General features: G+C 41.7%; 1 protein-coding gene across 1 annotated transcript; it reads left to right on the forward strand.

Moving 5' to 3' along the window:
- Positions 1-323: 323 nt before the first annotated feature.
- Positions 324-13648, forward strand: LOC311181659 (SLAM family member 5-like; the record flags this gene model as incomplete). The annotated part of the gene is made up of 5 exons (XM_084250101.1): positions 324-369; positions 9560-9901; positions 11752-12003; positions 12339-12458; positions 13509-13648. The coding sequence occupies 5 exons, from the start codon at positions 324-326 to the stop codon at positions 13646-13648; spliced, it is 900 nt and encodes a 299-aa protein (XP_084106227.1).
- Positions 13649-13881: the final 233 nt, after the last annotated feature.

The following is a 13881-nucleotide window of genomic DNA, read 5'->3' on the forward strand; positions in this document are numbered from 1 at the left end:
AATAAATAATACTAGGCATTAATGTTATATAATAGGGAAAAAACGAGCATCGTAATGTATAGATCAACTTTTCCTAAGTCAGTTAACTCATACTTCCTTTTTGTAAAAAATTTTTATTGAAATAGCTTTGGCTTATAACATATAGTTTCAGCATTTTGCTGGGTAAAGGGGGTTAATTTTCTCTTGGATGATGAAAATTAGACGTTTTTTCAGACTTCCTACTGAATCTGTCTATAAATGGAGCACAAAAACACAAGTGAAACCAACTCCCTGCTAGCAGAGTTCCTGCCATTCTTGCCCACGGAAGACCAGCCCTGGAGAAGATGGCTCAGCCCCTCCTATGGATCTTGCTCCTTTGCCTGCAAACCTGTGAGTTTTGACCCCTGCTAACTCCTTACTAGTATTCTACTTTTAGAAATTTCCCTTCAGAAAGATGCTGAAATGCACGTTTGATCTGTCTTAACAGACACACCCTAGGTCTCTAGAAGGATCCATCTGACTGGGGAGAAACATAATTATTTTTAGCTTTAGAGTTTATATTTCTAAATAAAATTTTGTCTCCGCCCAGCCTCCAAAGGTCTGCAATGAACTCTTCTGTTTAAGAGAGTTAACACTTGGTTGAACTTCCCAGAGACCCCCAAGAAAGAACAGATCATCCAAAACCTTGAATAACTTTAATGCAAATTCTTTGGGGGGTGGGTTAAAATGTGTTACCTCCTACATTTGAAGAGATATGAACCTATACCTCTGAATCACATGCAATGTTTAAACCAATGGGCCTCCCTAGTGGTGCAGCAGGTTGAGCACGGCGCTGTGAAGCTGTCTGCTGCCTCTGCAGCACTGGTTCGATTCCTGGCCAGCCAAGGAGAAATCCATATGGCACAGCAGACCTCTCCTGTCTCGTCCACTGCCCCCCTCAGCAGTGTATTTCAGTCCTTCTATCTGTTCTGCTCCCTGCTCTGTCTCTGGTGAATCCTCTTACCTTCCCACGCCTCTGGTCTGTATCCCAGTGCTTGTACAAATAAATAAATCTTTAAAATAATAAATAATTCAATGTTACCTTAATGAAAAAGAGATACAATAAAAAATTAGAAAAAAATAAAATAAAATGTATTACCTATTTTTGACAGACATGCACTTCCCAGTTATATTTCATTGCTCTACCAGATTAGCGTGAGGCATGATCATAATTATCACTTTGAAAACTTAATCTTTGTATGTTCCCTTTTTTTTTGCAAAGCAAATTCTGAGCTATTCTCTGCTTATATCCTCCAAAATCTCTCTAAAATAAGTGGGGATGACATTGCTATCCCTATATTACAAATAAGCTAAGTCTCAAAAAAGAGATGGAGAACTTGAATGAAAAACTCTCTTTTCTTACTATGGCTTAATTATGAAGGACAAAATGACCACTGGCTGTTGTTAGCACAAAGAAAATTGTATCATTAATCTAGGTCTGAGGTATTTTTGTATATATTATCTCATTTCATCCAGACAACTGCCTTGTTAAAGTCAAAATTGACTATATTTCTTATTTAATAAATCTACCTATAGCATCTCTCACAAGTTCTGTAAAAGCACCAGCATATTCCTGGCATGATTTAGAATATAAAGAATCCAGTGGGTTAGGATTTCCTGAAAAGGTGGAATTGATATACCTTGGTCTCTTGCATTACCTTGACCATTTATAGCTGTGGTTCCTTTAATTCAAGCATCATGGAGATTACACCCACAAGACAAGCTATGGCTTTGGAGCTTGTGCTAGTCACCCTGATGTAGGAGGCAGAAAATGCAAGTAGATAGTGAACAGTTGGATAGAACCTACACGGAAAATACAGGAATGTCCCCAGTTTCCAGAGAAGGCTGGCCATCATGCATTTGATACTACTTAGTTTGCAAAGCCTTCTACAATTTTGATCTTGACATTCCTGTGATCCATACTAAAATCATTAAAATAAACAAGATGAATATTATTAATCCTGTTATTATTCTATTATTATTATTTTAGATTTATTTTTTATTTATACAAGAACTGGGGTACAGGCCAGAGGCCCAGGAGGGTGAGAGAATTCACCAGAGACAGAGCAGGAAGCAGAAGAGGCAGATGGAACTGGGAGCAGTGCGGAGATAGGAGAGGTCTGCCGCGCCATGTGGGTAGCTCCTTGGCCAGCTTAGAATCGAACCCGCGCTGCAGAGGCTGCAACAGCTCCCCAAGCACTGCACTCAATCTGCTGTGCTCAACCCACTGTGCTACCGGGTGGCCCCTATTATTTTTTTTTTACACATTTTTTTTTAATTTTTTTAAAAGATTTATTTATACAAGCACTGGGTACTGTCAGAAGTGCGCTAGGGTGAGAGAATTCACCAGAGTCAGATGGGAAAGCAGAGCAGGCAGAATGATGAAGTACATTGCTGAGGGGAGCAGCGGGCAGCAGGAGAGGTCTGCGCGCCATGTGGGACCCTCCTCCGGTGGCCGGGGAGCAGCCGGGGATCGAACTTGCGGTGCAGAGGCTGTGGGCAGCTTGGCAACCCAGCGCTCAACCGCTGCACCACCAGGGAGGCCCCCTATTTTTTTTTAAGTATAGATTAAGATTCAAGTCAAATACTTCATCTAAAATTTTACAACCTGAACTTGGTACTATTAGAAATTGAACTCATCTTCTAATCCCATGACTGCTCCTCTTTCTGGCCCATGCTCTCTCTGACTTCCCAACTCAGTACATATTGAAACCCTTGATGCTCTACAGAGGACTGACACATGCTGAAATAAAAGACAGTTCTGAGATACATGCGCCTCATCTACTAAAATTGAAATCAAGCTTGTCAAATCCAACCGGTCATGAATTATCATCCATTTGTTTTGTGATTTTGGGGAAATTGTATAAACATGCCTTTTTTTAATTTTAAAATGGGGAACTACTAGTCCAATATGATTATTTTGAGAATCAAAATTACAAGCTATGTTTAGCACTTGTTGCAGTACCTGCATATACTAAGTGCTGCACAAGTATTAGGTAAGGCTTTTTCTGTTTTCAGATTTGCTTTAACATCATTTTAGGAAGTGTGAAGGCCAAAGCCAGAGGTTCTGGGCAACATGCCTCTGTTTGGGGGTGATCCACAGAAAATGAGTGGGAGAAAATGGTGGGAGTTTTTGCTTAGGTGTGGGCTCTTGGGGTTCTAGAAAGGATACCAAGGAAGGGTGCGATATCCATTGTCAGGGACTGTTGAATTGAGCTGGGGTTTCCTTTTGTAGAAGTGAAAAACAGAAGTGCTTCCACATAGAATTTGTCTTTGCTGAGTTATCTATTTGCCTTTAACGGATTAATCCACAAATATTTCTTTGATGTAGAAATACACCCTAAGTTCCTCCTGCTGTTTTTCTGGCAACAATGGTTCCTTAAATTTAGCCTTAGGCTTAGGAATCAACACTGATCTTATGTACTTCCCTGGAATTCAGAGTATTGAGTCAGTGGAGAAGTAGTGAAGAAAGGAAGTTAGAAATTTCCCATTTTTTCTTGACATTATGGAAATAAGTCTGAGTGTGCAAACTCATGACTCTTCCGGGTTGGAGCAGTTTTCTCTAAGAACCAAGACTCACAGCCTTAAGCAATAACCTCAACTGTCTTATCATGACTTCTGACATTGTGCCTCTCTCTGGCTATCACCACAAGGATCCTCTGCCATCCACTGACTGGGGTAGAAGACGGAAGAGCCTACCACATATGCTCTGTACCCATCCCCCTCCACATGTTCTTTGCCACACTTTTTTAATTTTTCCTTTTCTCTACATATTTCTTGCTTAGTTTCTTCAACTCCTCCCCTGCAATCTTCTCCTCTCCCATCAATAATAGTAATACTAACCATCGATGGGGCAATCACCTTAAGCCTGGTATTGTTCCAAGTAGTCTACCCTTATTGTTTTGTTTAATCCTCACCCTCTGGTGGGACTACTATTAATATCCCAATTTTTTGAATGAAAACATCGACACACAGATCATTAGAATTAATTTAGCTAAAAACTAAAGGAAGTAGGATTTGAACACAAATGTCTTTGGACTTAACCACTGGCCATTTCTGCCTTCACCGACTTTAATACCGAAGTATTGTCCCTCTGCTGGTCATTCGTTTCCATTTGGTGATTTTTCAGTGAAAAGTCGTGATTTATTCCCATCAAGTCAGGATAGTTCAGTCATAGGCTGGACCTATCTCACAACTACCTGCAGAGGAGGGTGGGGGCTAGCGGGCAGGTCTTCACTAACATCAGAAATTAAGGTAGGGGCACTGGGCAGAAGATTCAAAAAATGACTATATATAGATATCATTCAGGTTCCATTCACATATTTGATTTGAGCTAACTTAAATTAACTTCTACAAACAAGGGTCCAATATAGACAGGACTTTGAAGCCCTGTTAAAGAGAAAACACCTTTGTGAGATATTCTAGCAGTTGATACATAAAAGTCCAACAGGTGAGTAGACCCAAATGGGTATCTGTCCATGGTTAAATAGGGCCCAACGATGAGCCTGCAAGTTAGAAGACTTCATGCCGGGAGAAGAGTATGTGCAAGAGCCAATTTGTCATTGACCCAACATCCTTGCATGGAGGGGCCTGAAGATAAAGACATTCTGTGTTCTAGAAAGAGACTTGAACAGGCTGCTGCTGCATTCACAAAGGGGTCAAAAGCAGATGCCCAGTCATAGAATGAAGAATAAATTGTGAATGGGGAACATGGGATTTGGTACATAAATGCAAAAATCCAGTTTCCCTGGGTCGTTACATGCAAAAGAATGAAGGCTTGACTACTACCCCATACCATGCACAAAAACCAACTCAAAATGGACTAAAGAACTAGACATAGGACCTGAAACCATAAAATATATAGAAGGAAATATAGGCGAAACATTGCATGACATGCACCTCAAAGACATCTTTACAGATGCATCACCCAAAGCAGTGATAGTGAAGGCAAGGATAAACAGCTGGGACTACATCAAATTAAAGAGCTTCTACACGGCAAAAGAGACAATAACCAAAACAAAGAGAAACTCCACCGAGAAACTTTTTGCACCCAACACTAATGATAAAGGACTGATGGCAAAAATTTACAAAGAGCTGATGAGACTCAACAAAAACAAGGAAAATAATCCAGTCAAAAAATGGGCAGAAGAGCTAAAAAGAAACTTCTCCACAGAGGAAATACCAATGGCCACCAGGCATATGAAAAAATGTTCAACATCACTTGCAATCAGGGAAATGCAAATCAAAACTACAATGAGATACCATCTCACACCAGTGAGAATGGCATATATTAAAAAAAAAAACTAGATTGGGGTCAAAATCAGGGGGTTGCAATTGTATGAGGAATATAAAAATTAAAAAAAAAAACTAGCAACAACAAATGTTGGCGAGGATGTGGAGAGAAAGGAACTCTCCTGCACTGCTGGTGGGAGTGCAAACTGGTCCAACCACTATGGAGAGCTGTGTGGAGATTCCTCAACCTACTAAATATAGAGCTTCCATATAATCCAGCAATTCCACTCCTAGGTATTTACCCAAAAGACACAGAAACATTAATTCCAAAGAGCACCTGCACTCCTATGTTTAGCAGCACTATTTACAATAGCTAAGCTTTGGAAACAGCCCAAATGCCCAAAAATAGATGACTGGATCAAGAAGATGTGGTCCATATACACCATGGAATATTACTCAGCAATCAAAAAAGATAAACACATGCAATTTGCAGCAACATGGATGGCGCTGGAAGTGATCATGTTCAGCGAAATAAGCCAGAAATAGAAAGAAAAATACTGGATGGTCTCACTCATAGCAGGAATTTAGAAAATTCCTAAATAAGGGACCAGGAAAAAGAATAACTATAAGAAAGAAAAAAATCAAAATCAACAAACAACTATGAACCAGAGACACATTGGGGGGGGGGGTGGGGAAAGGAGGGTTTGGGGTTAAAAAGAGGGGGTTGGAATTGTATGGGGAATATAAAAATTAAAAAAAATCCTGTTTCCAAATAAAGATTATGAATCTGCACATCTTGATGACACATGACACCAGTAGGAAGAAGCAGAGACCTGCCTGAGGAGTGCCATCTACCCCAAAAGCTCTTCTTATCAAAATGGTGACTGACAAAATAGCCAAGTACCTCCTCAGCAGGAACCCAAGGTCAATGCTGGTAATCAGTCTACCAAAGTATCTTCTGATTCAACCCTTTCTTGTCTTAAAACTCAGGAGGAAAAATCTGCAAGTTTGGAAGCACCTAGGTTCGTCTGTGTAGAAACTAGAAAGAAGTATGGGATATCAGTTGGAGGATTGATATTACTGGAGTTCTTTGTGTTCCTTATTTCCATCTTTATGCTCAATAATTAATAATAAATATATAAATGATAAAAGTGTGCAATTACAGAGGACTAGAGATATAATAATGCATGGCCACTATCCTATATTCATTTTCGAATTTGTGTGTATACTTGATAGTGCATCTTTTTTTTAAAGAAATAGATTCAAGTTAACTCAAATCTCATAAAGATGATAAAAATCAATTAATAGAGAAAATAGTAAGTATTCTCTGGGGCTGGTAGTTTCCTTTTCTTAAAAATCCTGTGACCAAGGACTTTCTATCCTCAAGGAGAATGATGCAAGATTTCTCAATGCTTGACTGTCTGCTGCTTCTTTCCTGGCAGAAAACACTAATAAAATGTTTGAGTCCCTTTAGCATCTAGAAAAATAAGTATTGAGGTTGATTGATAGGAAGATTTCAAAAAAAAGTCTGAAGTGTTTAAAGAAAGAATAAACTCCACCAAGTGGAGTGCCACCTAAAATTATCCCTCATGGCTTTACTTGAACTAGCCCTTAATAATGACTCATACATTGTCCAGTGTGACCATGGTGTCAACAGGCTCTCACAGATGGACTAGGGAAGCCTTAAAGTGTATGTACCAATTATTAAGATTACGATGATTATGAGTATCATCCTCCTCATTTTCATTATCAACTTCAGAAATAACTAACATTTATATTGTCATGATGATTCACAGAGTATTTCATACTATTCGCTGATCACTAATTAGACTGGGCAAATTTTATAGTTATTATTTCCATTCTGTGGATGAAGAAACTGACTCATAAAGGGTCTATGGCTTTATTAAGTGCCCAACTTATAGGTAGGAATAACACTAGCAGCACAAGTAGGTGCAGGGTTTCCTCACTATCTTCTACCCCAGCACCCACATCTTTAGTCCCCTATCTTTCCCCTACATGCGGTGGCTTTGGGATTACAAAACCACAGCTATGTGTAATGGCTTTTCTCTCACACCACATTTGGTGTGTTTGAAGGTAGCAAAATCCTCATCTTAGGACTGTTCACATTCCATGCCTTTTCTCAGCATGCACAGGATTCTCAGGAATAACACCAACAGCACAAATTGCTGCAGGACTTCCCCAGCTCCCCATATCTGCCACCCCAGCATCGCTTCCTGAATGACTTTACAGAAGATAAGACAACTACACATTATACCCTCATACCATCCTGTGGCTATACAATGTTCTAATACTAAGATCTCAGCCTTAGCGGAAGGCCGACACATTTCCTGGGTTTGATAACAGAACCTACCAGAACCATGAGTCTATGGCTCCCACATCCTGTCCTTTCTTTTTCACACCTAACCTGAATCTGATGAGTAGAATGGCATTTAGGTGCTAGGACCTAACTTCAAAAAGCCTTCACAGACATGGGAGGTCTGAGACCAAGAGCAAGTATACAATTTGGGGAGCCCAGCACAACATGAAAATGTGGAGGCCCTTGTTCAAATATCACTAAGAATGTCCAGGTGCAGGGCCATATTAAATGAAGCTCATTGTCTTTCTGGGCTGGAGGCTTGTATGACCACACAGATCACACATACATGTTTGTTAGTCTGGGATTTGGGTCTTTCCACCAGACCTCATCAGCTTATTTACAGAGAATTAATGTTCAAAGAAATAAATATTGGCAAATTATACCTCCTGCCACCAAAGGCAGCCTTAGTCTCTTCTTCTGTTCCCCTTCTGTTTCCTTCACCTAACACTCACCCCTTGGTCTTATTTTTCATTTGTATATGCATCTGTCTTACTCTGGGCTGTGAGCTCTCAGGACAACCTGCTTCTGAGTCCCTAACCCAGCCCCTGGCACGCAGCTCTTAATGACAGTAGATAAGGGTCCTTGTTCTTCCCTCCCCCCCTCCAAGGGCCCTGTATTGTCTCCTTCTGAACTTGCACCCCAACTAGGTCATCAGAACTTGCCTGGAATATTCTTCCTAAGGAAAGACTTGGTTGATCTGAAAAGGAAAGAAAGATATTAGCAGCTCCCAGCCCCATTCAGGAGTTACTGTGCTGGGAGGCAAGGGCAGCCATGTGTTTGAGAAATCCCTTGGTTTTGTGACACTTCAAAATGACTGGTGTTCTCAAGGATCCTTCTCCTTCCCTCTTTATGCTAAACCCTGGGTAAACTTTAGGAGCAGTCTGAGCCCACCTATGTGGAATACTTACGTCCTGCTCTTGGGTGCTAACATGCAGCTAGTACTCATCAGATGACCCAATTATTGTTAATGGCTGGTGCCCTTCCTGATTGGTTAAACGTTTTAATTAGTAATTAAATATTTTGAATATCACCCTTGCTGGCCCAAAACTATTTCTCACTAAATAGAGCTCACAGACAATAACAGGTAACAAAAGAAGAGGAAAAGGAAGAGGAGAAAAAGCACCTTATAATTATGTTGTCTTTACAAGGCGATGGAAAAGCAAAGAAAGAGAAGAACATAAACCCTTCATTTCCCCCAAGTCATATTTTTTTTAAGATTTATTTATTTTTTTTAATACAAGAACTGGGGTACTTGCCAGAGGCATGGGAGAATGAGAGGATTCACCAGAGACAGAGTGGGGAACAGAACAGGCAGACTGACAAAACACACTGCTGAGGGGAGCAGCTGGCGAGACAGGAAGAGGTTGTGGCACCATGTGGGATTCTCGCCGGCCGGCCGGGATCCAACCAGCTCTGCAGAGGCCGCAAAAAGATTCACAGTGCGTTGCTCAACCGCCTGCTCCACTAGGGAGGTCCAGAAACTTAGTTTTTAAATGAGAATCTTCGGGACTCCCTGGTGGCACAAGGTGTTAAGTCTCAGCACTATGAAGCTATTGACAGTCACTGAAACATGATTTCGATCCCTGGCTAGGGAAGTAACCCACATGGCTGCAGCAGACCTCTCCTGTCTCGCCCGCTGCTCCCCTCAGCAGCGTATTTCAGTCAGTGTGCCAGTTCTGCTCCCCACTCTGTCTCTGATGAATTCTTACCCCACACCTCTGGCCTACACCCTACACATAAATGAATCAATTTTTTTTAAAAATGAGAATTTTTAGGAACTACATGGTCATCATAACATATTAGACATACCTTGAGTAGAATGCCCCCTTCCAAAGTCCATGCCCAAGAAAAGAAGCATTCTCAGGAAAGTGGATGAGATGGGAGGGCAAGGGACTCTAACAGGCACAGTGGTTTTTCTATTTGTGTTCTCAGGGCCAGAACCAGCTGGAAGTAACACAGATGTCTGCACCGTGAACGGGATCCTGGGGGAGTCAGTTACTTTCCCCTTGAATATCCCAGAATCACAGCAAGTTGGAAGCATTGTTTGGCAGTTCAAAACATCAATTGCTTTTGTACAACCAGGAGACTCAGGGACAGTACCCAAAGTCATTGTGACTCACAACAGTTACAATGACCGAATAAATGTCTCAGGTCAGAACTACAACCTGGAGATGAGAAATCTTGGGATGGAAGATGCAGGCATCTACTCGGCTGACATAACTTTGAAGACCTCAAGCGCTACCGAAACCAAGCGTTACAACCTTCAAATCTACCGTGAGTTGTGGGTAAATTGAAGGTTTTGCTTTGCAATTTTCCTATTTTTCTGATAATTGGATTCCCTAAATCTTTTTATACTTAAACTTAGTTAATTTTATCAACACTTATAAAAAGAGGGTGTGGCTTTGTATGTTTTTACCCATGGAATTTTCCATAACAGTTGTCCCCTGGGCCTTGCTTTTCTTTTCTATAAAACATGTACAGTCACACCACTCACGTCCTACAGTTCTTGTGAGGACCAGTGTATGTAAAGCCCTTTTGTAAAAGATCCTTTTATTTTGAAATAATTATAGATGCAAAAGAAAGTGTAAAGAAATGTTTGGGGAGGTTCTGTGTACCCTTCAGTCAGCCTCTCCTAATAGTAACATCTCACCTAACTACAATACAGCATCAAAACCAAAAATCAACATTGGGTCCACCTACAGAGTGTAGTTAGATGTCACCACTTACACATGTACTCGCATGTGTGAGCATGGAGTAGCTCTGTTCAACATAATCACACACGTAGCTTCACGTGAGCACTACCACAAACACACTTAAGATTAACATGGCCACAAGATTCTTTCATCCCTTCAGGGTCACTTTTTACCCCTTCTCCATCCCTAATTCCTGAAAGAAAATCCTTTCTTCATGTGTAAGTTTATGTTAGTTCACAAATGTTATCTATCGAGAATCATGCAGTATACAAGCTTCTGAGACGGACTTTTATCAGTTTCTGTGGTACAGCTATTCTCATCCTGGTTGCTTTTTTTTAAAAAAAAATTTATTTATTTTTATACAAGAGCTGGGGTATAGGCCAGAGGTGCAAGAGGGTGAGAGGATTCACCAGAGACAGAGTGGGGAGCAGAACAGGCAGACAACAGAAACACAAGGCTGAGGGGAGAAGCGGACAAGACAGCAGAGGTCTGCGATGCCATGTGGGAATCTCCCTGGTAGGCCAGGAATCAAACCTGCGCTGCAGAGACTGTGGACAGCTTCACAATGCAGTGCTCAACCCGCTTCGCCACCGGGGAGGCCCTCATCCTAGTTGCTTTAAAACCATATGGAGTTGGCCTAGGTATTTACCCAAAGGACACAGAAACATCAATTCCAAGAGCACCTGCACCCCTATGTTTATAGCAGCACTTTTTACAATAGCTGTTTTGGAAACAACCCAAATGCTCAAAAATAGATGACTGGATCAAGAAAATGTGGTATGTATACATCATGGAATACTACTCAGCAATCAAAAAAGATAAACACCTGCAATTTGCAGCAACATGGATGGAGCTGGAAGGGATCATGCTCAGTGAAATAAGCCAGAAATAAAAAGAAAAATACCAGATGGTCTCACTCATAGCAGGAATTTAGAAAACCTAAATAAGGGACTAGGGAAAAGAATAACTATAAGAAAGAAAAAAATCAAAATCAACAAACAACTATGAACCAGAGACACACTATGGAGGGTGGGGAGAGGGGAAAGGAGGGGTTGGGGTCAAATTAAGGGGGTTGCAATTGTATGAGGAATATAAAAATAAAATTTAAAAAAAGAAGAAAGAAACAGAAAAAAAAGACATATGGAGTTGGGAATATTTCATACATCATTACAAAGGACATACACAATAGGTGAAATAACTTTGAGAGCCTAGATAACAGCAAAATGTCCAAAAAGAAATAAAAAGTGGTGAGTTTTGAGTATTTATTAGCTTTGTTTTTAATATAATTTAATTGTAAGTCTTTATAATTCAATATTTTGTGACAGCTCTATTTAACCACTATCTTGACAGTTTTTTGAAATGTAACAGTTGACTCTCACAGCTGGTGAGAGTCAGCCCCAGTTGACTTCTTGCTCATGTTTTCCCTCACAGGTAGGCTTGGGAAGCCAAAAATTACTCCGAGTTTAATGACCTCTGTGAACAGCACCTGTAATGTCACACTGACATGCTTTGTGGAGGAAGAAGACAAAAATGTAACATATAGTTGGAGTCCCCTGGGGAGAGAGGGGAACATCATTCGAATTTTCCAGAGCCACGAAGACCCAGAGCATACTTACACCTGCACGGCCTGGAACCCTGTCAGCAACAGCTCTGAGTCTATCTCTGCCCAGCAGTTCTGCTCAGGTAAGCAGCTCACTCTTGTCCTCCCGGAGCCCTCAGCAGTCACTCAGAAGAGCTGCAAGGTCTGAGTCTGGGCTTCGTTCTCAGGGATATACTCCTCCCTTGCAGTGGGCTGGTCCTAGGGTGTCTCCTTCAAGGTGCCCTGAAAGTGTCCAGAGTCTTCTGAGAGTTGCCAGCCACCTCTGATTAGTTTTCTAATAGCAAGAAGTGCTCTCCTGGAGCTTTGGCACACCCTGAAGGTCACCTAATTTTGATTGTGTCCCCAAAGGTACCAAGCCTGCCCAGCCCCATGGGCCCGTTTCCTAAGGTCCTAGTCTCACTGTGACTTCTCTTTCCAGACACTGAGCTGAGCCACCAGAGACGCCACATTGGGCTGCTGAGTACAATGGCTGTACTTTTCCTGTTTATGCTCATCATATTACCAGTAATTCTGCTTCTTCTGCGCAAAAGAGGTCAAGGTAGGATTTTCCCAGAAGGTAAAATGTGGAAAAGCATCTTTCTACTCCCTGGAACCAAAATAATTTCTCCCCAGTGATGTGGAGAGGTCCTTTGTTCTAAAGAATCAACCCTCTTACACTCCCCTCCCTGCCACTTCACCAGTTTCAGAATGAGGTCCCCAAGGATAGTGTGACATTGCCTTGAATGGTCTTCAGAGCTGTTCTGGGATCCCCAGAGTCTGGTGGGCCCAGAACATGGGTTCAAGTTTAGCGCTGACATTAACAAGATGTGCTTCATTAGACCAGTATCTCTGGCTCAGTGTTCTCATGTGTGAAGTGAGGTTTGGACTAAAGGGTCTCCAGGGGTCTCCGGGGTCACTTCAGTACCACTGAGTTTTTTTTGTTTTTTAAATCATGCATCATACTTATTTGTTTTTAAAGAAAACTGACACCTCCTGAGTAACTTTTGACCATGATCTTTGGGGAGTCCTTGAGGGACATGTACTCATTTGTATTCCATGGTTGTCATAAGATCACTCTGGATCCTTTTGTATGATGCCATTCTCAAACAGGAAACCTGATCTTTGGCCCCAAGGAGATCATTACACCCTCAAAACCCCTATTACTCTTACCTCCATGTTCACCTCAAATCTACCTTTCCTACCAATCACCTCACAACTCCTGGCACACTAAGGTAGTAAGGTACCCACTGGAGGAATCCAACACAGATATAACTGGAGAGTAACCACCTAATTGAAAACCTGAGACTCTCCTGTAAAAAGATAAGTAGCTGTGCCAAAGACCCCAAGAAAGACCCCATGTGGGAGAGCTATTCTGAGTGCCCACATGGGGAGGGGGAGAATCCCTTCAACCTAAAGTGGATTCCTGTAGAAGAGAATTCCTACAGAGTTCTAAGGAGGTCTAAGCTGGGTGCCTTCCAGACCATAGCAACTCCTCTAGGAGATGGGACTAGTTAATCTGGTAGGCCTCATTACTTCATCTTAAAGAGAGATCATTCATAAAATCCTCTACCTTTCACATTCCGTGGTTTTATCTTTATTTGTGACACAGATGCTGAATCAAAAAAAATATACACAGAAGTTTCAAGGACCACCAGGCCAGCAGAATCCAGGCTATACGATGAAATCCTCCAGACCAATGTGAGCCACGCTCCTCATGATCTGCCCACCCAGATTCGGAGTGAGCAGTAGCCTAGACCAGGGCCATGGCCAAAGATCTGGAGGGTCCAACTAGAAATGCCACTTCTGGGAAATAGTGCCATGAGTCCTTCTAGGAGGACAGAAAGTAGCCAACTCTTTCCCTGGTAGCCTTTGGTGCCCACTGCCGGAGGCCCTGAGTTTCCACACTGGGCTGAACTCTCAGGTGAGTCAGGACTAGGAAAGGAGTGCTCCCTACAGGGCCACGCTAAGGAGGTCCCCGGTGA

The sequence above is a fragment of the Talpa europaea genome (assembly GCF_964194135.1).
Source record: "Talpa europaea genome assembly, chromosome: 12".
Classification (NCBI taxonomy): domain Eukaryota; kingdom Metazoa; phylum Chordata; class Mammalia; order Eulipotyphla; family Talpidae; genus Talpa; species Talpa europaea.